Below are 26,343 nucleotides of genomic sequence, written 5' to 3'. Positions count from 1 at the left end.
GTGTTGGCATATACCATAGAGATGAATGAGAATTGCTGTAAACTGATTCATACCTGTTGCAAAATTGTCCAAGACTTGTCTTATAAAACTGCATTTTTTCCCAGTGTAAACTCTAAAAATAAATCCAAAATTAATGTTTAGTGGCAAATGCATTGAAGATAAGCCGATAGGCTGTCAATTTATTAAATGATAAGCTGTTTTCCCGCAAAAGCAGTTTATTCAGCTTCGTTAAGCCTCTCCTCCATTGACATCTATCCAAAAAAACAGCCTCTGGTCTGCTTACCTGTGTACCAATGTGTTATGCCTTTTTTTTTTTTTTTGCTAACCTTGAAGGCTTGCTTTAAAGTGGCTTTGATGAAACTCCTTGGTTCACACAGGTTTTGTAAAACCCAGCAACCTAAACCTCCATTGTGAAGTTAGAAAGAAGAGACGAGGCTCTTGATGAAAGTTATAATCAGTTCCATCACCTCAAACAAATCTTACAGCCATCTATTTGGATTTACACCCTGACACTGTTATAAAGTGACATTACGTCAGACTTAGCCACTATGGCTCCTTGCTGTTTATTAGTCGTTTCCCACTAGCTCAATATCCATGGTGCTCTATGAGTGGACGCCCATAGGAGCAGAGTGGAAAAATGTGTTACCCTAAGAAGAGGCTATATTCGCCATGTGAATCATGGGGGCTTGGCATCTGGGGGTGTCCCCTTACATGCCATATAAGGGCCCGAGGGCTTTAGTGTTATTGCTTTCTGCAGAGAGGATCTATTCTTAGGCTGTCTGTCCAGGCCATCCGAGCAGGCAAGAACTCTCCTCCTTCTGCTTTTAAGACTTTTTTGACTTATTTTGTCAGTGTAAACAGGGGTGGGATTGAACTATTTGTTATTTTTTAAAGTCTGATTCATTCTGTGGTATGTTTTTGAGTTGTATTGATAGTGCAGTTATATTTCCTCACATCCTGTGTGATGGTCGTATACTGGCATAAGGTAATACAGCTTTTTTTTCACTCTGTTGCATTTCCTGTCTGTTGTTGTTGTGTTTCAGAGGCTCCTCGGTGCCTGCCCGTACCCGGGTGTTTGGTCATCCCGACTACAGGGAGAAGAACTGAAAGGAAAGATAGGACTTTACTGATCCGAGAAGAAGCTTTTCGCTTTAAATTCTCTCCAAAATGAGCAATTACACAGTAACCCTGTCAGGACCTGCACCATGGGGCTTCAGGCTGCAGGGAGGCAAAGACTTCAACATGCCCCTGACCATATCCCGGGTGAGACAACAGCTCTTGTAGAAAAAAACAAACTATCATGCTTTATTTAAACAAATTCCTGCTTTGATTAAAAAAAAGCTCACATCAGAGATTTTTTTAACTCGCTAAAACAATGAAAATCGCATTTATGTTGGCATTATGTAACAACGTGTTGCATTGGTTATCGTCCAGGCCAAAGCTAGCATTCTCTAACCAGCTATTTTGGCTCTTTGGCTTGAGAGAGTGGTGAATTAACAGTGGAAAAATCTATGAATAGCGTTAGATGAGGCAAGCCTTAAGAAAATCAATCTGTGCATGAGAGGTTAAAAGTGAAAGTCGAGAAGCCTGGATGTACAGTATGCTACTTGTCTAGTTGAATCACATACACAACCGCCAATGCTAATTCGCTTAATTTGCCTAAAAAACATGCTGAATATTTGTTTATAACACTGATTTAATCGGTAAAATGAAATAAAAAGGAGACTTTAAATGTTCTCAAGTATAGCCCCAGAAGAAAAGTAATTAAAGGGGTAGTTGACCAAAATATTTATTTTTATTTTATTTTATTTTTACTCACCCTAATGTCTTTCCAAACCTCTGTGGTTTTCTTATTTTTTTGGAACACAAAATAAGATATTTTGCACAATGTCTGTGTTGTTTTGGACCCCACTGTCTTTCAATGTTTGGGTGATAGGCCTACCTGTTTTTCAAAATATCTGCCTTTATATTCTGCAGATGAAAGGAATGATGTGAGGGTGAATAAAGGATGACAGAATTTTCATATTTGGGTGAACTATACTTCTAAGTGTAAAAGTCATTTGCTTTTGGATGTCCTGCTGTACCATCTGTCATTTCCGCTAAGCAGGAGTTGACGTCATGTTTCGTGGAAAGACGTGCAAATTCTTGTTGCTCTCCGATGTTGATTCTCCTTTTAGCTTTGGGATTTTTAAAAAACGCTGTTTTCCTAGAAGTCATTTCTTGTTGGTAAGCTGTTTTCCATCTATCATTTCCTGCAACACGACTTCTATGAAAAGAACATTATGAGTGACATTGTAGACATTCACAGCACTAAACAAAGAAGCAAAGGGATTGTCCCATCTTTCCAAATTGATCAATAAGGTGTGCTAAGTGCTTTTGAAATGGCAACACTTAACATTGAAATAAAACCAAACAAAACACTGAATTGTGAATACAACACATAACGAACAGTCTTCTGTCTATTCACCAAGTGTGCTCATCCCATGGCACCTAGACTCTTCATTGTGTTAGTGTATGGATTCAGTGAAGTTGACATGCCTTGTCCAAAGGTTTAGAGAGAGGATGAGGTGAGTTTCTATCTGCTATGAAAAGATATCGCTATTGCAGTCACAGGCGGTTCAGTCCAGTTTGTTTGTTTCACTCCCTTCTTGACACTTGATTGGCCTTCACTTCAATAAGGGGAGAGTCATTACCTCTGTTTGTCAAGGTTGTGGTAGGTCTGACTCCTCATATATTGGCCCCTTGTCTGCAAGTAATTACAGGCAGGACCATCATACCAAGTAAACATTGTTCGGATTTCATTACTTTTCTAATCAGCATTGTCGGTGGCTCGCGCTTTGACGCTGTAATCAGTGTCAAGTCGTCCATCTGGATATAGTCTCTCCTGACCCAGCTGTCACTGAACATGGCAGTAAATTGAAATGTGGAAGGTATATGTGTTTGGATCAGGTCTCAGATGATTGATGGACATTTAACTGCCAGAGGTGACAGTTTATGCATTTCACAATCAAATCTTCCCACATTGTAATAAGAGATCGGCCTCTATCCTAAAGCACTGTATACAATCTACATTGACTCTTAATCCTGGTCCCAAGGCTGATAGAGCTGCTGTCTTCCACAAAGCAGCCCAAGCTTTTACTGCTTTTGTAATACTTGTTGATTTTCTGTAGTCTTTTTAGACAACGTGTAAAGTGAAAAAGAGACGTGAAGTTGTGACATTTGAAGTCAATGAAGGAGTTGATGATCTAATTTAATACTTTGATTCAGTAAATTATTGCAATCTCATATTTTGTCCTCATACTTGAAAAAAGAAAATCCCCTGGATGTGTGATATTAGTGTCAATAAAGGAGCCGAAAAACGGCTCATGCTGGACAGGAGAGTCATTTACAGCAGCTGTTGACAAATGGATTTAGACCTGAGATGTAACCTTTTGAAATATCAAATCACAGACATTCTTCAATTGTCGCTTTTCGTTTTTCATGCAAGCTATGATCCAACTTTAATTAAGGTATCCTGGCTTTAGTGTTACAGACATGGATAAATGACAACACTAATATGAAGACCATGCTAAGTGAGTGACAGTACAATATGAGGCTGTTAATATGGGTGTATTTGTTTATGTGTGTGGGTTGATTTTGATGTTGTGGATAGGTGGGAAGATCTGCCTTATCATTTTCTAATGAAACATTATTGGCTGATTTTTTAATAAATAAAAAACAACAATAATAATAAATAATAATTCACTTACATCACTGTCTATTCGCTATTTACCATTTATCTACTTTTTCTCCTTTGTAACAGTATATAAAAAGCTCCGTGGGAGCTAATGATAGCACTGACGACCTGCGGGTGCAATGCCTGACTTATGGTCACTGATTTTAGCTTAGCACTGAAGGTCAGACCAGCAGAAATACATGTGGCCATAAATGTGAAAAGCACAGAGACAATAGACACATGAGGTCATTGTGAATTTAAATATTGATTGGAGAGAGTTGCAGGAAGAAACTTAACCAGATGTGAGTCAGTTCCCTTAAATAGGCTTCATTGACTTTTTTTCTCATGGTAAGTTTATTGCACAAAGTCGATTTTAATATTTAATGGCTTGTTTAGTAAAAAATAGACAATACAATTATGAGGTACAAAAACAAAAACAGCAGGAAAGAAAAGACAAGATTTCCAATAGAAATTCTACATGCCCTGACTGACATCTATGAAAAGGTTTTCCTCAGAACACAGTTCAAATCCTTTCATTATAGTTGTCGTTTTTTTTTTCTGAATTGGAAACATTTTCATTTAAATTATTCTTGCTTTCATCTTTTTGTCAACCAAAGTATTGCATAAAAAATGCAAAGAGCAGGAACGAGAAACAGCAATTGCAGCAACAATTTAAAATTGAGAGATTCTGTCAGTGGCTTAAGCGCCGGACAGCTTTGTGAAGCGGCACTGCTGATAACAGAAAACACTGACACTAAATGTCCTCTCAGAGATAATTTCCGTCATTATATATTGTTGCACATGATATGGAAGTCCAGCTTTACAAAGTGCCAATATTATATTCTGTGAAGCACTTCATAAAGTCCATGACAAAGACAGTCTGTGGAGTCATTTGTGATGTAAAATATAAAGTAATTTCACTGCAGATGAATCCTTAAGATGCAATCATCCTTAGTGATGTACCCAAATTGTATTTTTCTTCATTCTGTTGCCCTCATTCTCACATTCTGTCTCCTGTGTATTGCAAATGTATAGAACTCATAATAAGTCTGTTCAATTTCACTTTGGCTATTGCTTTGTTTGCTCTTCAAGGTCTCTGACCCTGACTGTTCAGTGCTGTATGACGTCAGGCTACATTATGCTGAGGTCAAGGCCTTCTCGACATAAAGGTGGACAGAGTCAGGGCCTATTATGCGCATTTATATGCATGTGTGCTAGCCTGGCAAGCCAGACCCACATCAAGATGTTGGGTCTGGGAACTCACCATTAGCAGGGCTCAGTCCGAGGGGCGGGATAAATGGTTGTCTTTCAAATTCCCTCTGCGCGCAATAAGATAGCGCTACAACCGACCAGAGCGTTTTCCCACCAGCGGAGCTAGTTGATAGATTAAACTTTTGCCGTATCTGGTCGGCAAAACTACGAACACATCTTCCTTTTTTAAGAATGACTTAAGTGCCGTTCTTTGTTCTTTTCTCAAAGAAAAGCTTAACTCCAAGTCTTCCAGAGTCGCGACCAAAGCCGATTCGAAAGACTGTTCGCCAGCAGCAGCAGCCATTCTTTGGCCCTCTCCCAAATGGCGCACTTCATGTGGACTTTCGGTCTTGTGGGCTTAAATTGCGTGCGCTCGCTGAGTCTACGAGTCCGTAGGCCGTCCCATTCAGCATTTTAACGCTCTGAAGTGTGCTCAGCAGCGCCCCCTTTGTACCCTTCTGCGAAGCCCGCATGGATGCAGGAATCCTTGCGAAAGGCCAATCAGACAACGGATGGGAGGAGATTTCGCTCACAGACAATTGTTAACATGGTTGAGAAGAAAATATTACGTTTTTTATGACCTAGATGTACATTTTACCAGTTGTTACCTACTGTTTATACAAACATTATGGTCATCAATCAGTGGTTGATGTCTCAAACATAATAATAGCGCGTTGAATAATACAATTGCATTATGATTCATTAAATAAATAGAACCGAATGTCAGGGATTTACTGAGTCATTTTCATTATGTGTTAAAATTGTAATCTTAGTTCAAATGTAATATTATGTATTATTATACTTCATTTAAATAAGCATGATGTATATATCTATTGTCTAATGTCCAGGTGGCATACACAATATCAAAATATAGAACTGTAAAAGTTGGCTGTTTAGTTGACATGGAGATACAGTAAGACTCTATACACGATGTGATTGGCCTGATTAGAGTTTGGTTTTTCCAGATCGAAAGCCAACGGAGAGTTGCTAGACCACCCTGGCTGCAAAATAATATTTTTGGGTGCGTCTAGATTTCTAGGCTACATGTGTGCTGGAGCTTAGCAACAAAAATGGAAAAAAATACTGTCAACAGCCTTCAGAGTCTTGCAAATACCCACAGGTACTACAGATAGTCCAGATCATAACCCCAAACTTTGCTTTTAGTCAGAACAGTCCAGGAAGTGGGAAAATACCATTAAAGTTGGTATTTACCAAGGGCTGCCTCATAAATCACAATGCCAACAACGACAAGCCCCCATTTCAAAACTAAACAGGTTCTTCTGGCAGACTTCTTCTATCACAGATAAAACAGATGCTGTCACCTATACATTCTGGAATACCATATCATTCCAGAGTTGCCATCTGGACTAGGTTTTTATAAACAGTCCCAATGTATCAAATGTTTTCATATGGATTTTAGCAGGTCATTGGATTTACTGTCTGTTGTAGTGAGAGTGCAGCTTAGCATCTTAAATTAAATGAACAGCTGTATTTTTGTATTTCTTTTGTGCTTGTTATGCAGACAAAATTAACATGTGAGCGAATAGTGATTCTTGTTGTCAGTGCATCTCAATTCAATTGACAAGTGAGAAATAAGTTTAAGTATGGAGATTTTCATTTCTAAAAAGTGTTTTTTAGAGTAATTCATTAAATGTTTCAGTAGGACTCTGTCAAGACTCTGTCTGGCTTTAGTAAAAGCATGGCAATAGAGATACAGGAGATACACGCAGGAGATCACAAGGGAAAGATACTAACACAACCACATAATACCAAGACGACACAGAACAATGAAAAGAGGAAACTAAGGGCTTAAATACACAGGGAGTACTCAACTTAACAGCAAACAGTTGTGGAACTCAAATCAGCAACCGAGGTCACTAACAATGACAGGGAACACTGGCAAAACAGGAACAGGCAAAACGAAACCAAAACACACAGACAGGGCTAAGATTAAGCCAGGATTATGCCTGAGTTCAATTAGGACATTTAAGTATATTTTATAAACCTGCCTTAGAAAAGAACATTACTGTTGTGCATCTTGAGACAAAACTATGGCAGTGACATATTGATATGTCAGTGCAAGTTACTTTCAGTTAAGACAGCTCAAACATGTATTTTAGTCTAGGACTAGGCTTAAACCTTGCCTGTGAAACCGGGGGAAAGAAACTAAACAGATTAAAGCATAATCCTGATACTCAAGTAAAGTGAAAATTCTTCAAATTAATATTTGTATACAGTATTTGCAGTTACTCACTTTCTCTTTATTAACTTTTTTTTAATAGTGGTAGTTGTGTTGCTGTCAATTTAGGGACAGAAAGCTCTCAGATTTCATCAAAAAGATCTTCATTTGTGTTCCAAAGATAAACGAAAGAGTGACGGGTTTGGAACGACATGAGGGTGTGTAATTGATGACAGAATTTTTTTCACGAATGTGAAGAGAGGCAGGGGGATGGAGAGTTTTTCTTTTTTTAATCTAGCTTGTAGTATCCTGACCAGTGATGCATGCAGTGGGATTTAATGGCATAATAGCCAAGGAGAAATATGTCTCTCAACAGTAAAGTCAGGGAAATACAAGCAATTAAATACAAGCATAAAAAAGCTGTGTGTGAACGCCAAATGGATGTGAATCTTTTCCAATTTCTTATTATGTAAATTATATAGTATAGCCTAATATTTCTCATTTCCTTGCTGATTTGGAGTTAAGAGCAAAATTATGTCCCAGACTTTTTCTAACTCCTGTCCACCTAAAAAATAAAAAAAAATGTTCATTACAGATTCCAGTTATTTACAGGTAAATCACATGATCAAGTGCTCTTCATGCACCTTCAGAAGTTTTAAGTTGCTTGGCAGTTTGGTATTTACTAGTAGAACATTACATAAAGGAGAGCTCTCTCAGAAACATGTACATGTGTGCGCGTTGAGTAATGGCAGCAGGTGGGACAAGGTTGGTGGCAGGGTAAAATACAGGGTAAAATTGAGGGAGGCAGGGGCGTCAACAACAACCTTTATTTTTAACATTTTAACGAGGTGCCTGAAAGAATAGCCACTGACTTATTTCATTATGGGATTTCAGTCTTCTTCCCCTTGGTTTCTGAGCTTTTTCAAACCAGTCTATGTATTTATGTTCCACTGCACTGCTTTTTAAATGTTTTTCCTCCTTTTTTTATACTGCAGTTAGTCCCAGTTCTTCAGTTTGATTGACCGAGCAGTGTTCCAATAGTGCCTATTTATACTGAGTCTTTCTGCTACATTGTTACACCAGTAGGTGATGACAGATCACTGATTCAATCAAAACAGTATGAGTAAGTAATTGGTGATTAGTTTAGACACTAATGGCTACATTTCTTTCCTATCAGTCTATATCCAAAATGATCACGATAAATGTCAAATCTTTATTTCTTTTAAGTTTAAAGGCAGATTTTTGCTACTAAGTAAAAAAAGACAGTTAATTGTGCTTTTATCATCAGAACATGACAAACACTTGCCAAACAAGTGAACATTTCGCAAATTAATATGACATGTTTTGTCTCTTTGAAATGTAGCTTGAGTTGAATGACATTAGCAGTAGTTAGGGTGAGAGTTGGGATGAAGATGTAATTTTATGTTCATTAACAAACACAGTAACATCTGTAAAACTGTAACAACCACATTTTTAAAGGGTTAAATTTAAAGGGTGCAATTTGGTCTTCCATAGTATTCGGATCATGTTTAATATTATTTCTATTTGTTGTGAAACACAACAGTAACCTAATAACTTTATAGTATAATACAAATGCACAAAAGAGATTGACATTGAGACATTGAGATCAGCGAGTAAATCAACTCACTCTAAGTTCACGCTGTGGTGCATTTTTAGCCACGCTGATAATAACTGTTCACTGTGGTGCGCAGTTTAAACGAGCAAATCTGTTTCGTTCCAATTTTGACGCGTTTGCTGTTTAATGTTTCTCATACGTAACAGTCAGAAATGGCGTTTATCAGTGCAATAGTCTGAAACATTCATGCTTAGCATTATTTGCATAGTGTATAAACATTATATTGAACACTTATCAAACTTTTGTTATAATTTTATGAGGAAAATTTCACGATAATAATAATTTTTGTTTTATCGTCCATCCCTACACATGAGTGCCACTTTTTAAGACCCGTAATACTGAAACAGTCATGTGGTTTTCAGGTGAACACATCTTCAGAAGTCATAGATCATGTGATTTTGGCTTAAAAATTAGTCAAGCTATGTATCAGTAATTTCATGTGAAATGTGTTGTTTTTGTTTTGTTTTGATTTTCTCTTGACAAAGATTCTGAGCTTTGGTGTCGAACATAACATACATATCACTTCTATGGCCCATGTCCCACTATCATTCTCATCACTTAAAGACATTTGTTAAGATGTATGTATAATATACAAAAACTAAGCTGCAAATGGATTCTCTATAAGGAGACATTGTTTGTGTCGCCATGTACTCATCTGCTCAGAACCAGCTGCTGCACTTGACAGTGACAAATTATTAATTAAATGTGACCGATGTACCTTGCAAATGTATGTGCTGTAGCAAGCAATATGTATGAAGATGAATTTGATAGTAATTGTGAATAAAAAAAATAATAATAATAAAAAAGATTTCTATAGTCATGAGAATTTTACATTGAATTTTTTTGTGTGTATAAAATTAAATCTGTGGATTCATTTGTAATTATTTCATTAATGTCTGGTGTTTTTCCACAGATCACACCAGGGAGCAAGGCAGCAAGCGGAAACCTCAATCAGGGTGACATAATTTCTGCAATAGATGGAGTTAGCACTGAAGGCATGACCCATCTGGATGCCCAAAACAAGATAAAGGCAGCCACCACAAAACTCATCCTCACCATGCTGAGGTAAACCTCAACAGTTATGTGTACAGAGGACAACTTGAACACCTTTTGATTCTTTTCATGTTTCTGAACACATCTTTTATTTCCTCCAAACTAAACGTCTCGGGTTAGTTGACAATACCCTGTTTCCTGAAAAAGCGTGAACAGCGATATGGGGAAGAACATCTTAGTTTGACCAGTTGTGAACACGTGTGGCAAACACGCCAAAGAGTTTGGCTTAAATAACCTCTGATGATGACGCCATCGGAATGCGCACGTCAGAGGCTGTAAATAGACGTGTGACAGGTGTGCTCATCAGGTCATTTCGTCTAAAGAACGTCCTGAACGTCCTCAGTGTGGCAATGAAGCTCAGCATCTCGTTCCCGCTTTTTCAGGGCACAGGGTTACAGTCAAGTAACCGGAGACGTTCCCTTTCAAAAGCGGGAATGAGACGCTGCGCGAACAGTGCTATGGGGAACGAGAATACCAACGCAGCCGCACTGGAAGTGTCTGGACCCCTCAAGGTTGTGTAGGGTGTGCGCACAAACGCCAAGAGGGGCCTTAGACATGAGCTTGTGATGTCGACTCAAAGACGTGAGAGCCCGGAGTAACGTGAACGTCCAAACTATAGAATCTAATAAATGTGTGTGGAGAGGACCAGCCTGCTGCATCACATACTTGCTGCAAGGGGGCGCCTCTTGCTAAAGCCCTGGAGTATGCAACTCCCCTGGTAGAATGAGCCCTGATGTCTAGAGGCGAAACTTGACCACGCGCCTCATAGGCTCGAGCAATAGCATCCCTAACCCAATGCGACATAGTTTGCTCTGTGGCGGCCACCCCCTGTTACACCCATGAAAATATGCGCCCTTGAGGTCGATCGTGACAAACCAATCTCTGTGTTGAATTTGAGACACAATCATTTTGACCCTGAAGGTCTAGAATTGGATGCAACCCCCCATCTTTTTTGGAAACCAGAAAATAATAGCTGTTATAACCTGACTGTCTGTCTGGGAGGGGAACATGTTCTATGACCCCTTTGTCCAGCAGAGTTTGCAGTTCTTGTACCAGAAAGTGCGCCTGTTCCGGTTTCACGGTAGAGGAGACCATGCCGTTGAAATGCGGAGGACGGCGCGCAAACTGTATTCTTTCTCTATGGTTCTCAAGACCCAAGGAGATATGTTTGGTATGATATGCAGTAGCTCCACGCTGCCAACTTCTCTGCAAAGGGTTTTAATTTTGATGCAACGTCGAGTGACACAACGTCTTGTTGATGGGGGAATTTAAAATGTTTCATGTCCTGGAAAACGGCAGGAGTCAACTGAACATTTAACATTTCGCTGGAAACCGCCGCTGCCCCCCGAAACACCGGAGGTGGCGGGGATGGAACAGCGGTGTGAGGGTGTCGGGAAGGAACTCGTTTTTGCCACGTCCTGGGCGCAAAGGCTTCAGGACCTCTTCTTTCTTTATGAGATCAGCGATCTCAGGTCCAGCTTCTTTTTTGATTATGGAGCGTGACGCACATGTCCCCAGTCCTTATGAGCGGGTGCGCTACTCGCCACACTGTTTCTGAGCTTCTCGTTTCTGAGGAGCTGGACCTGGTTGGGGCTGGGTGGCCGACAGCCTCGACCCTTGGGCATGGCGAGGGAGGAACTTATCAAACGCGTCCTCCTGCATTTTAGCCTCCTGGAATCTACTGATGACAGTATTGACTCGACAAATAGACTAGAAGGCGACACGGGGGCATCAAGGAGAAAAACTTTATCTCTCTCCTTGATGCCGGTGAGGTTTAGCCACCGATGTCTCGCTGTAGAGACCATAGCACACATAGAAATGTGATGATGCGCTGCCAGGGGAGAGATAACCCGCGAGCTTATCTTGAACCTGGGGCATCATCGTATAACCCTGTGCCTTTGCACCAAAGATAGTCAAATAAACCGACGTTGCAGGCACAAAGACACAGGAAGAATAGGGCTTATTCCAAGATTGAGTTAGTTCATCATGTAAATCTGAAAAGAAGATGGAGGAATCGCCTCTCTGATGCCTCCCCCTGGCCACCCAACAGAAATCTGTCGTCTATTTATAGCCTCTGATGTGCACATTCTGCTGACGTCATCATCAGAGGTTATCTAAGCCAAATTCTTTGGCGTGTTTACCACACGTGTTCACAACCAGTCAAATGAAGATGTTCTTCCCCATAGCGCTGTTGGCGCAGCATTGAGTGTAGCTTTTGAAATGGGACTCCCTCTTAAAGTCCCCTTGTAGTCAATACTTTTATCACTTAAAACTCATCTTTGATCCCCAAAATGACATATTTAAATGTTTTTTCCTTGAATTGTTTTTTTCATGCCTTAAAATAGCTTGAATGTAACTCTAAACCTTTGCTTAATTTAGTATACGCGGTTCTAGAAAATTAGCCCCGCCTCCACTCACTCACACCAGCCTAGAGATCCACTCGATGACGATCACACGTTGACGTGATTGTTTACAAGGTAGTCTGTGAAGTCAGAAACACCAGCGATTTCAAACCGCGTTTTTGAGAAAGTCTTTGGTTCACTGCAGTTTTAAGGAGAAAATACTCAGCAATGGTGTTGACTTATGACTTTACACATGGTTTGTCTTAAAGCATATTAAAAACACCACATAGACATATAAACAACATTAAAAACTTGATTTTCACCACAGGGGGGGTCTTTATTAGATAACTACATTAGCAACCACACTGATGCACAATAACGTTCTGTTTATAATAAGGCCGTGCTGCAGTTTTGTCGTCTGCCTCTTTAAATGCTCAAGCTCTTTAAAGCAGGATGTATTCTGATTGGCTGTCGATGTTTTTATCATTTTTCAGCTGGAAAAATATTATTGTTTAAGTGATTCCAATGATATCGTTCCTCTCTGCCGTTTAGTTAAGACAATATCGTTACTATTATAGTTATTGTCCTTGGTGTGAACAGGCCTTTAGTCTTTCCATCTGACAAATTCCCATTATGTTTGTTGGTGAATGGGTTTTCTTAAGAGGGCATCAGCAATGCATCTCATTTACTTTGGGATCAGTCAACTCTGGCAAATAAAAGTTCTCTGCAATTAAACAGCTCGTTCATGATGAATATAAGCAGTTGAGCTGACACAAACTACAAGTGATGGTTAGCATACAAATATACAGGCAGGACAATATAATAAAAAAAAAAGTGCCTGTGATAAATTATAAGGCATAAATTAAAGGCAATGATGTTTTGGAGGTAGGGGAAATTAAATGGCTTTCCACCTTTTTAATATAGTTTATTAATTCAGTACAGACACCCCAAAGCCTCTATCTGAAAGAAGATTAAGTCCTTTCATGTGTCCGCCTGCACTACAGCAAAGCGAGGAAATGTTACTCACAAAGATACCTTGGCTACCCTGTGACATTTCTTAATGCTGGCTCTAGTGTTCACTTTTATAAGCTACTCCTTCTCTTTCTCCATCTTTCAGCTGTGAGTGATCCTCAGAAACTCGATTCTGCTTATTTATTGACAGCCTATACATTTATTGGTTGGATGAGGGTGGAAGTTGCTTTCATATGCATGCATATATTAGATATTAGTATTGTTGTATGTTATATGATAAATATAGACAATAGCTGCATTTTATTTGATTGGGTAGATATAACAGATTTATCATTGACAGATTTATGTAATTTTGCACCATCTTTCCTTGCTCCTCTACAATTAAAAGCATCTCAGGAGAAATGACATGTGTATTTTCCCTGGACTTCATTTGATGATGGATTCCAAAAATATTTATCATGCATAGTGACTTGTGAAAATCGCCCCAGTGTTACATCATACAGCAATGCTGCTGTTGTTTGACAAGAGCACTTACAGTGAGGTCACTCAATGAGTGCTCTTTCTCATTGCTTAAGGATTTTCATTTTCAAGACCCCAGACGTAGTACTTTCATTGTTTTAAGCCTTTTTTTTTTTGTATTGCTTTATCGGCCACTCTACAAAACTGGAACATGACATGATTTCAGTTCCTGACCCCATTGAATAGCCCTCGTGTCTCTGATTTAAGGAAAATTATGTTAAATTGAGAGATAGTATTTGTGAAGTGATGTGCTGCTCAATGTGATTCATGATCAATTAAGTGTTGTTTTTTCTTTTACATTTCTGCCCGATACACAGCCATTAAAAATTTGGGGATCTGTAAGATTTTTAATGTTTTCGAAAAAAAAAAAATGCATCTCATATGCTCACCAAGGCTGCATTTATTTGCTAAAAAATAAAGTAAATACATTAATATTGTCAATTACAATTACAATACTATTACAATTTAAAATAACTTTTACTATATTTCAAAATGTAATTTATTCCAAAGTTACATTTTCATTATCAGTACTCCACTCTTCAAATTTACATGATCCTTCAAAAATCATTCTAATATGCTGATTTAGTGCTCAAGAAATATTTCTTGCTAAAATCAATGTTGAAACAGATGTGCTCATTAATACCAGACATTTTTTTTCAGTATTCTTTGATGAACAGAAAGTTTAAAATTACAGTAGGCCTATTTATTTGAAATAGAAATATTTTGCAACAATGTAAATGTCTTTGTCACTATTTTCATCTTACTGACCCCAAATTCAGGTAAAAGACATAATAGCTTTTACTGGGGTAGAATAATAAATTGGTGTTTAGGTTCTTTTGCCCAAATCTTCTTAGTTCTGACTCACTATAAGTAAAATGACAGTGAAAGCCTGATGTTTTGCATTATTGACCTTTGCTTTTGAATTCTGTTCTCTTCCCAGGTCGAGACGTCCTGCTCCTGTACCCACAGCCACTCCAAGAATGGACTCACCCATGCCAGTTATCCCTCACCAGAAGGTAAAGTCTAGTTCTATCCTCCTTATGCCGAGTGTGTTATACTGATTGGTTTATGTCTGATAGGTGTACCAGTGTGGTGTAAAATAAGACTCCAACACACTGACCTTTTTTATTGGAGGGGACAAAAATTTTGAAGGGAACTCAATGATCGTTTTTGGTTATAGGCAAGCCATTTCTTTATAATCCTCTTAATTAGTCATGGGAGTTTCCAAGTCATATAACAGAGAGGGGAAAACAGAGAAGGGACTGTGAAAACAAACATTCTCTGTAAAGCTGACATTTAACTCCCTCTACAGGCATTTGTTGGTCAAGCAAGAATAAGCACATCATATGAAATCCTCATTAGTTTCCCACTGGTCCAATTTTCATTCGCATTATTGTTGCTAGATAAATTCTGTTTGATGGTTTTGTGAGCTTCTTCATGCCTCATTTGCCTCTTTCCTAAACATCTCTTTTTTCTATACCTTGCCATTCTGGGCTAATGGCTAATGGCTAATTTGTTGGTCTGATCTAATGGTTTATTTTATGCTAAGGAAACCACGGACACTGAGGAAGGAGAAGATGATGAGAAACCTGTCAAAAAATATGGCATCCTCTTGGCCAAAAAACCTTCCAAAAAGTCTCTTATCCCAACCACTGAGAAGCAACCTCAGGAGAATGTAATTCATTCTCCTGCTAAAAGCCCTGTCCCTACTTACTTGTCATTCGGCAAAGGGGCAAAAAACACCCCAAACCAAAGGGGACAGTATAATTCTCCCATAGGCCTGTATTCAGCAGAAACTTTAAGGGAAATGGCCATGCAACAAGACAGTCAAAATGGCCTACAATTGTTGGGGTAGGTAACATAATAGCTAACCCACAAATCTGTATCTTCATGAGCAATTCCACCAAATCTGCTTTAACAAACTAGATGCTAGTACTCACTTTTTCATTGACGGGTCACAGGGGCTTTGGCTAGCCTCACCTGTATCCCTGCAGTATTTTTAACAAAACTGTGGCAAAGAGTACTCAGAACATTCCGTCCTTACCTCTGCACATGCTGCTCTGCATGCACCGGATCAGCTGGGAATGTGCTTGGCAGCAGGGGGACCAGTGGTCAATCAGGCACACATGACTCCCGGCCTGCAACATGAGCAGGGCCTGGCCGAGTCGGGTCTGTATCTAAGAAAGTTAGCTGTTCCCAAATGACAACATTCAACGGTTATTTTAGTCGTGTCAGAACTACATCTCCTGCGATTAGAGGTTGCCAAGCTTGAAGTTGGCTTATAAATGATGCCAACATATTAAAAATGGGGCTTTCAGCTTCTTTTAATATGTTGGCATAATTTATTGGCTTCATAGGTCTCCTAAATCTTCTCTGTCCAAAAACATGTGAGCACAGGCACCAAGCATTGAGCCGAAATTGAACATGGGTGCAAATGTGTTTGGCTCTTTTAATGTGCTCAGAATCCTGTAACAGTATATCCCAAATGAAGTCCTATACCGAAATGATGCCGTCACGCATCCTCTATTTGCAGCTCATAGGAACAGAATTCCCGCTATGCAACATAATGTGCGTAGCTGAGCAGAGCATGTGTGTCCATTGAATGTTCATTTGGTTACTCGAGTGGTCTGATACTGTACGCTACACTCTAAACTTTGATTCTTGTTGTCATGCAATTAGCAATACACATATTTGAGTTGTGATTGGTTCAGTGTTATTCTAATTCTAGTATTATATGCTATTATAGTATTTGTGAAGATTTTGATTTGGCTTTTATTTTAATATTTTCAGTTGTAATTTTTAAGTTTTAGTAATTTTGTTATGTGCTTTTGTCATTTTTATTTATTTTCTTAATATTTCTATTAAGCTTTGATTTATTTTTATTTTAGTTTTAATTTGAGTAATATTTACTTTATTTTTGTGTTAGTTGCAAAGACAATATTTCTAAATTTCATGTAGCCTAAGTTTTTTAAGCTTAAAGGGGACATATCATGCTAAATCACTTTTTTAGCCCTTAAATGCATTTTGTTGTATATTTTTAGTGTTTAGAAGTATAGAAAAATTTAAATTAGTCTCTTCAGGTGTTTCGTTGATATCTTTATATTCTGTTTTGGCCTTATTTTTAAACCTGTTCTGATTTTTCTATTCTCTATGACGTTTTGTGAACAATTATGTCACAGTATTTGCAGCGGAACTGCCAAATAAGGACATCGACTACCGGCTCAACACTTCGAGCAATCCGCCATTTTTATTTCTCGCTACGATTTTGTAGTCCAAGCTCAAAGATGCAGAACTTACGAGAGGGTAAGTCAAAATGTTCGGTTGTTGGATGTAGTAACCCACACGCTTCATTACACCGTCTCCCAGCATCAGAACCTCTTCAAAGTGCCTGGTTGAGTTTTATTTTTAACGGAAATGTACCCATAAAGTCATTTTTGTGTGCGCGAACGCGAAGCACTTCAAGGATAACTACTTCAGCAACAACAGGGTTTTTCCTGCATTGAACTTGTTTTAGCGCCCGCCAAAGTGATTTTTTTCTTATTTTTTTCTTATTTGATCGGTGAGTAATGTAGAACTGAAAGAACAGAGAGAGAGAGACCCGGTCGCGCGCGTGCTCTCTCTCTTCCGAGCCAGGCGAAAGTGTAAACAAGACTTCACTGTCTCCAAACTAGGCGCTGTCTTGCTCTCTCTCCCTCGCACATATTAATCAAAATAAATCGACATGGTGGTAAAAGGTCGGAAGACCAAAGTTTCATGTGGAGCATTCGGAGATATTTTTTTCCTGAATTACCATGTGAATTGTGCTAAATAAGTTGCCTTATCTTTTCTGAAAAGCGTTCCGGGCATTAAGCTGACATAAAACAACACTTTAATAAAACGAAAAAACTATCCAATGATGAAATGTTTTCTGTGTTGACACAAATCTTGGATGTCCAAAAGTTTCTGTGCTGCTAGATAATCGTATCTCTGCTATCAAACTACAAAAATGTCAGAACGGAGTGGAGTTGAACCGAGTGTCACCGCTACAACCTGGAGAGGGGGCGGGGTATGACGTGTCTCATTTGCATTTAAAAAGACCGCACCAAAACGAGTTGCTCTCAGATGCACATCAGAAAAGGGGTAGAAAAGGGGCCTGTGGAGCTATAATAATGAGGAATTCAGACCCAAGCATTGCAGTTCTGCTTTATATAGACCACAAATGTATGATTTATATGTAAAAAGGAACGATTTAAAAGCATGATATGTCTCCTTTAAAGGGGCTATTTGTAAGAATTCTCATGTATTAATCGCTTTTTAAAAAACTGACTTCCTAGGTTGTCTATAATTTTTATGTGAAGGACTTAGGTCTTTTTTGCCAGGAAAATCAACAGGATGTGATGTTTATGCATGCACCCGAGACTATCTTCCATACGATGACATGTAACGAATGCTTATACAATGTTTAAGGATAATTCTGTTCTGTGTCAGTGTGGCATACAACGAATAGAAATTCAAAACACATAGCCAAATCTATAGGTACAGTCTATATTCGCAAATAAACTTTATAATTAAACTATCATCATTTTAATTTTAATAAGCCTACCTCATCTATCGACATGATGCCGGTGAACTGCTGCTTTCTCACCACTGTCGTTTTTGATGTGTGTTTATTTTGTTATTGATAGGATAGTGTGCAGCACATGTATGTTTATATATTTATCTGAACGTTGCTCTCAGCAAGTGTGGACGGCATCGGGATGTTTGTTAAAAGTATATAACTGCAAAGGTATTTTCCTATTTCTTTTTACTTCTAAGCAAAGAACAATAAATAACTATGCCGTGAGTATATTGGGTTCAGTCTCTTCTACGATATGTGTGCACGAGTGCCAGCACGAGCAAAAAGTTGCTGGCTGCAGTTCACTTAACGGCCACCGGTGTCGCTAATAACAAGGGTTTGAATTCTACATATAACCCCTTTAAGTTTTTCATCTAATATTTATCATTTATTTTATTTCAACTTTAATTCAATGAATAAAAGCTACTTTAAATAGTTTTAATACAACCCTGGATTGTTTATTTTATTGAATGAGAGGATGAGAGTTATTGTTTGTTCTGCTGCAGCCAAACTCCTGTTCCAGTCAATCAATTCTAGGAACAAACCAGAATGTCATTGTTATGAGAAATGTGACCAGTAATAACCATTATCTACATCATAGCAACACATTTTACAAGAAATCTGAATATGATTGTTATCATTTACTTACCCACAGGTCATTCCAAACCTGTATGCCTTTCTTTCTTCTGTAGAACACAAAAGAAGATATTTTAAAGAATGTTGAAGAACTGTTTTGTCCATACAATGAATGTCAGGGATATTTGGACCCGTTCGTTTTTAGTTTAACTTTCATGGACTTTCAGTTTGTATTCATCAGTCACATGTGTTCTCTGTCCACTCATTTGTTTCCATGGACACTAACCATTCATCTCAGCTGCTCATCATTTAGTTCGTCTCCACTGTATATTTAACTTCCTCCTTGTTCATTCTTCAGTGGTCGGTTATTATTTGTGTTAGTGCACGCTGTTACGCCCATTGCCTTCTAGTTTAATAAAACCTTGTTTATGTTTTATAATCCTGTCATCCGTCTTCATTTTCTTCAGGCTATCTTGTGACAGTGAAAGTCTTTCATTGTGACGGGGGAAAAAATCGTATTTTGTGTTCCACAGAAGATGTCTTGTGGGTGAAATACGATGACAGAATTGATTTATTTTTATTTATGTATTTTTTAACTATCACCAATTTATTCAAATATATTCAGATTTAAGGTGCAAGTTCTTTAGGCAAAGTGAAGCAGTTTGCATCCTCTGTTAATGTTGGGTTTTACCTGCTAATTTACATGTACCGTACGTAGATTCATTGTCATGCAACACACTGCCAAATCAAGGCTAACACTGCCTCTTTTGTCTGTCTTTTTTTTTTTTTTTGTCTATATTCCTCTGTCATCCCAGGTCATTGCCAACACAGCTGCCAAGTCAGTAACAGATTTTGAATACAAAATCACCAGAGTTGCGTGTGAATCTGTGTGCTCTGAAGCATGGCCACATGTAGTACCGTGGCTGTGGTTTGCATGCTTATATGTTCAACTCCTGAATGTTCAAAAGCTATTTTGAACAAGTTGACATTTCAGACATGATGAAATGTTAAATAATCTTGAGTGAAGTATTTAAACTAGATCAATCGATAGTTGGGTTTTGGTTAAAGTTTTATTGGTCATTGCATCTTTGCATGATGTTTTGAAATATCATAATGGGAACTATTGCATGCCATGTCTTTTACATTTTGGATTGAAAGCCCAGATGCATGTGTTATACAGGATATTGTGCTTTCAGACATGGTATTTTATAAAACAAGACATTAACAGCTGGTGTAAACAATTCAAACTAGGTAGAAAACTGTAGTATTTACAGATACAGATGTATTAAGTAAGGTAAGTCAAGCATAAATTGTTCTCACTGTCTCTCTCTGTTTTCACTCATATTTCTGGCTCCTCACAATCATCCACTCTCCTCTGCACTATCGTACCCTGGACACTCCCTCACCTAAACTCTTACAGCCAAGAATATGTTCCCAGCTTCAACCCCATTGCACTGAAAGACTCAGCTTTGTCTACTCACAAGCCTATTGAGGTGAAGGGTCCTGGTGGGAAGGCTACTATCATCCATGCCCAGTACAACACTCCTATTAGTATGTACTCTCAGGATGCTATTATGGATGCCATAGCTGGTCAGGCCCAAGCCAGAGGAAATGAGATGAGGTAGGTTTCTTGTCATATCCAGCACTTTACATTTTACTACACTGATGCTTAAGAAAGTGATACAGAGGCCCCAAAATGAACATTTAAGCCACACTATATGAATTTCATTGCATTAGAAACGAAAACAACTGTAAAGCAATGATATTTTTAAAGGAATAGTTCACTTATAATGGAAATTCTGTCATTATTTGCTAACTTTCATGGACACACTTTTCAATATAATGAAAGTGAATGACAACTTGGACATCAGGAAAAATAAGTAGCTTATCATTAAAAGTGGTTTACACAACTTTCCACATCTTCTGAAGTCATATGATGGTTTTGTATATTTAGCAATGTTCTGTTCAGTATCAAATCGTTCTTTGAGTCTGATCTTTTCCATGAATTGGTCGATCCAGTACACAAAATTGGTCTGGGATGCGGTTTTTCCCAAAGCGCCATGAGCCTAAATATATCATTTGATCATTTCTATGATCTAAAGTGCACAATGCTTTTGAGAAATGCACTAAATCTAAGCGATTTATTCATGATCCGGTTCCCAAAGTTTAATGGCCCATTCTTTAACACACGCAAGAACTTAAACTTAAAGGCTGCCTCCATAGAGGGCTACAGTGATAACATAATTTTGTAGCCCATCATTTTTGTAGTTAGCATCACCCTAGTTCCCTCAACAGAAACTCAGTAGGATTTTTCCGTTGGCTTTTGGATTATTGCCAAACATAAGCTCTGTGACCTACACCATGGTCACATGACTTCAAAATCACCACCATCAAGCTACTGACAAATCTTTCAACCTAAAAGTTTGAGTTAGAAGAGTTTGCAAGAGTGGGATTATAAACACGAGGCTGTGAAAGCAAACTAGTGAGTAGATAAGTTTACATGCCGCAATGACGTTTAATGTCCCAGACCATATAGTCCCATTTAGCCACAAGAAAAGTAAAAGCATTGGAAAAAAAATCACAAGAGGGTATTACTGATTTATTTTATGTTGTAGAATGTGAAAAAATCTTGATGTTCACCACAGACCTTCAACCAAAAAACCCATTCAAAAACCCAATTGATTAAGGACGATGGAACAGGAAGTTTTAAAATTCTTATTCGTTTTAGGGTTTTGGCTTACAAAATATGTCATCCCTGCAGCACTCTTAAAATAAGAAAGAATATTATTGCAATTTGTTATGAGATGTTAGTAAAAGTAAATGTTTTTCCCTTAATTTCGCATCTTTTGTTTATAACAGTAAGAGCTCAGTATTGGTCATCTAGTCTGGGCTGATTTCAGGCTTCCACAAGGTCATGTATATCAACCTCATCTGTGCTTTTCCTCCCTCTTCTGCTTGTAATTGTGTCACTCCATCCAAAACCAATCACCCAACCATACCTCATCACTCATCCTCGCCTCACCCCCTCCACCATTCCCATCCCTCCATGCGACACGACTCTGTCTTGCCCCCTCCCATCCCGGTTCATCATGTGATTGACAGTGGTGATGACGCCGCTGGATCTCCCTTGGCGTAAGTAGCCAACAGTCTATTCAGATCCATCACAGCTGCATTGACTCATCTCACGTTATATTCTCTGTTAAAGGCCGATTGCATAAACACTGAAGTGGACTTTTTTGGTAATTTTTAAATTACCATGTTACACTGTTGGGAAAATGTAAGTAAAGTAAATGGAGCTCAATAAAGAAAAATAAATAATCTTGTATTAAAAACGAATGAAGACAAAACCTAAAAGCAATGTTCTGAGTATATCTGCCATAACATCAAAAACTGCATAACATCTAACATTTTAATTTACCTTCTCCTAATATGGGAACTCTGCATACAGTTTTATCCTAACTCATTCTTGAGTCACTTCCTCCATCACAGATCTCGCACTAAGATAGAACTGTAATTAAAATGCACATCTTCACAAGAAACATAATGTCAAAAAGTTTGTCAGCAAATACTGTCCTTTTATTATGATTATTGAAACTGCAATTATGTAATCATTTGTAATTATCTGATGTTTCCAAATTCAGAGAACACAGATGAATGACTGATCTTGTTTTTTCCCCTTTTCTCTTTGTTTGGGAGTAGCACACTTCCTATTAAAGACCCTCTTGTGGACAGTGCTTCTCCAGTCTACCAGGCCGTGATCAAACCTGACGATAAGGATCCGGAGATGTCTGAGTGGGCCCGTCGCGCCGCCAATCTGCAGTCCAAGTCCTTCCGAATCCTTGCTCATATCACAGGGACGGAGTATTGTGAGTACAGCCTTTCTTAATCACATCACTGTGTGGACTGGAAATTGGTTTAAACTGAAAGGGATGACATGCTTTAAATGCACTGACATAAGATGACAGCTAGTGTTTATGTGATAAAAATCACTTTATTTTGGAGACTTGGCCTGTAAAGGATGACTCAATATGATTTTTTTTAATGTCACAGTGCAAGATCCAGATGAAGAGGCTCTTAGAAAATCAAGGTAATCCATTTTGTCTATATTTGTTTGCTGTCTTCCGCTATCAAAAGAAATAAACTTTAGCATAGTTTTAAAAAGATAACATATTAAGTAAAATATATAGACCTTATGCGCCAGAGAAACAAGCACTGCCATCTTTTAAATTTTGTGTTTGAACTTCCGTTTTTGCGGTAGCTCTGTATATTTCTATGGCATCGCTGTCGAAGAGTAATTAGCTGGTTTTATTAACTGGATTTTCTTGTTGCAGAGAAAGTTATGATGAGCATTGTAATGTTTGAAGTGGATGTCATAACAAATGTCAGTATACCGGGATGATTTTAAAATAAGCGGTTCATTAATTAATCCGTACGATCTTAATATAAGGAAATACAAACCGGAAGACAGAACATAACCAGTCCAGTGCCAAAAAGGGGGCGGAGCAACATAAGAATATACTTAAAGGGTGGTATAATGCTCTTTTCACAAGATGTAAAATAAGTCTCTGATGTCCCCAGAGTGTGTATGTGAAGTTTTAGCTCAAAATACCCCACAGATATTTTTATATAGCATGTTAAAATTGTCACTTGTCAATTGTCAAGGGTGAGCAAAGATGCACTGTTTTTGTGTATGTCCCATTAAATGCAAATGAGCAGCTGCTCCCAGCACAGGGGGCGGAGCTACAATAGCTTGTGTCCTGAAAATTAAAAAAAAAAAAATGTATGTTTAAATTTATGTAGCTGATGTGGAGTTAACTATCTCTAATCATTGATTAGCATATTCTGTCTTGATAATCTATAAATCGTGTTCTGGGGGCGGGTTTATGTAAATTTTAGGGTTAGTGATCTCACTAACCCGAGAGGAACGTCGTATAGTCCATACCAGCCGTTTTTTGTAGTCCTTAAAAAACAATTTCTTTAAAAGAAAATATCTCCCTTTGCTTCGAACTTTGAGCATCGTGACTTGGCAGATGTTGTTTATGCTCAAACAGCAACTAAAGTTAAAAAACTGAAATCATAATCATAATCTTTAAGTGCTAAGTAAATGTAATGTTTTAGGACACTTCATTTTCATGATATTTATAAATAAATTAAAATATATTAGCCTATAATTAAAATTTATATTACATTGTGTTCCAAATATTTATTACATATCAGTAGGATTTCAGTACAATAAACATTTAGATTTTAGTTTTTCAAAGACAGTGTTTGTTTTATTTCTCATATCTTTTCTTAGATAACTGGTATGAATCTCAGACAGGTTCGTGAAATAGTTTTCCAGGTCTTAGGTAAATGGAAAACCTACTTAAAGAGGTTGTTCCACATTATTAAGCAAGTCACAGTTCTCACGCAATATGGGGATGAAGAAATATCTTTCTGAAGATGAAAAGCATGAAATGGTGCAATGTCTTGCAAAAGGCATGAAAACAACTAATATTTTGTGAAAACTGAATGGAGATTATCAAATTATCAAAAGATTTGGGAGTGATTTAGAGCACAGAAGAACTTGGTCAGGGAAAGTTTCTGTCAGACAAATGAATTGTATTAAAAGGGCAGCTACTGTATATATATATATATATATATATATATATATATATATATATATATATATATATATATATATATATATATATATATAAAGCCACTGTTGATCATCACTGTTGATCAGCAGTTGTGCATAAAGTTGCATTTCAGCCACCCCTTACCAAAGCTCACAAAGAAAAGCGTGAGCTTTTCATAAAGAGAGCCTTTTTTATAGCTGTCCTTTTAATGCAATTACTTTGAAAATATATAAAATATTAGTTGTTTTCATGCCTTTTGCAAGACATTGCACCATTTCATACTTTTCATCTTCAGAAAGATTTTTCTTCCTCCCCTTATTGCATGAGAACTGTGACTTGCTTAATAATGTAATTTATTTAAGTAGGTTTTCCATTTACCTAAGTAGACCTGGCAAACTATTTCACAAACGTGTCTGAGATTAATACCTAAAAAGACATGAATAAAACATTTTCTTTGAAAAACTAAAATCTGAATGTTTAAGATTTACTGAAATCCTATTAATATGTCACTTGCATAATAATTTGGAACACAGTGCAGATGCAATTCGATTACCTTAAAAGTACTTTTTAACCCACTTAAGTAGGACTTAAGTACAAATGTATGTTATTTCATAATTATTTCTATTGTCTTTCTGTTGAAAAGTGTACTGCCGAATGTACTGACAAGCATTAATGGTAACTAAAATATACTTTAATGTAGTTTCTTTTGAAATCTGTATGTCATGTATTAAATTATATTTAAAAATATAAATATAATATAAAATATAAGTTTCAATTTAGCATATTTAAAATATATTAACTTTAAACCCAATATTGAATAACAAATTACAGTTTGTACTTTGTCAAGTACTCTACATGTATACATTGACACACATGGACCATATAAAGCCCTTTTGTCTAAGTATAATTTTTTTCTTCTTCTTCTTCTTTTTTTTTTTTTTTACAGGGAGAAATTTGAATCAGAGGTAAAAGGCCCACGATTTGCCAAACTGAAAAACTGGCACCACGGCCTATCTGCACAGAGCCTTAACATCCAGGGATAAATGCCTCCTGATGTTGCTGGATAGAAGTTGAGGCAACAATCAACAAAGAAACCAGAAGACTATATGTAAAGTGAGGGTGCAATAGGTATAGAGGAGTAGTCTAGTGACTGGAATGTGAGTTAGAGTTATAAACTAGCCTGTAAGTGAACACACAAAGCGCTCTTGTGTTTGATGTTCATATGTCTGTTTGTTTCATGTAACTTTCAGTCACTGAAACATAGTGCATATGCTCAGTTGTCATTTTCTTTTTCATTTTATGTTTCTCTTTTTTTCTCTTTTGGCTGCTCTGTTTATCCTAAATTATTGCTGAATAATGAATTTCCTGAATGAATTGCTGATGTAAAAAAACCCTGAGAGAAATTATAAAATTATGTACCACATCCACTGCAATACTCCACAGCACATATTGTAATGCAAACCAACTGTACTATTGTTAATGTGAATAAACCATTATTACTTTGAAAACAAATAAACAAAGATTTCAGTGTGACTTGTTATTTATTTGGATGAACTATTTTGGGTGTACTAAGTTCTTTGTAAGGTAAAGCGTAATAAATTCCCACACAAAGAAAAAAATTGGAATTATAAAACCATATGTACTTGGCAAGAAAAAGTTGATTGTGCAAAGAAGGTTGGGGTCAGTAACATCATTGTACATTTTTAAAATAAATTAATACTTATATTCAGCAAGAATGCATTAAACTGATCAAAAGTGACAGTATATTTCAAATAAATTAAATAAATAATCTATAAATTCTTTTAAACTCTCAAAGAATCCTGAAAATAAAAATAGAACGGTTCCACAATATTAGGCAGCATGACTGTTTTCAACATTGATAATA

At 37.5% G+C, this 26,343-nt stretch overlaps 2 protein-coding genes across 3 annotated transcripts in view; both read left to right on the top strand.

The window, feature by feature from the left end:
• The window catches only part of LOC307146748 (oxoeicosanoid receptor 1-like), a 424,896-nt gene that overhangs the window by 11,168 nt on the left and 387,385 nt on the right, over positions 1-26,343 (top strand). The gene's annotated exons all lie outside the window — the stretch shown is intronic.
• On the top strand, positions 627-25,991 carry ldb3b (LIM domain binding 3b). 2 transcript variants are annotated; one of them, XM_079850997.1, is made up of 10 exons: positions 627-800; positions 1,044-1,263; positions 9,695-9,846; positions 14,608-14,683; positions 19,653-19,675; positions 20,258-20,458; positions 21,940-21,969; positions 22,537-22,703; positions 22,888-22,924; positions 25,405-25,991. In XM_079850997.1, the coding sequence occupies exons 2-10, from the start codon at positions 1,168-1,170 to the stop codon at positions 25,499-25,501; spliced, it is 879 nt and encodes a 292-aa protein (XP_079707123.1). In that variant the 5' UTR covers positions 627-800; positions 1,044-1,167; the 3' UTR covers positions 25,502-25,991. The 2 variants fall into 2 exon arrangements, with proteins under 2 accessions (XP_079707123.1, XP_079707124.1); XM_079850998.1 differs by having other exon boundaries at positions 747-910.

Source organism: Squalius cephalus (genome assembly GCF_949319135.1).
Source record: "Squalius cephalus genome assembly, chromosome: 19".
In the NCBI taxonomy this organism is placed as follows: Eukaryota; Metazoa; Chordata; class Actinopteri; order Cypriniformes; family Leuciscidae; genus Squalius; species Squalius cephalus.
Note: the sequence above shows the minus strand (reverse complement) of the source record. Positions and strands in the feature narration are given on the sequence as shown.

What these genes read in the sequence shown, in the direction of transcription:
- ldb3b (XM_079850997.1), top strand. Translation starts at nt 1,168, where the DNA reads ATGAGCAATTACACAGTAACCCTGTCAGGACCTGCACCATGGGGCTTC. An exon ending in CTCATCCTCACCATGCTGAG is followed by an intron (nt 9,847 to 14,607) that starts GTAAACCTCAAC and finishes TTCTCTTCCCAG; the next exon opens with GTCGAGACGTCCTGCTCCTG. An exon ending in CAGTTATCCCTCACCAGAAG is followed by an intron (nt 14,684 to 19,652) that starts GTAAAGTCTAGT and finishes CTGTCATCCCAG; the next exon opens with GTCATTGCCAACACAGCTGC.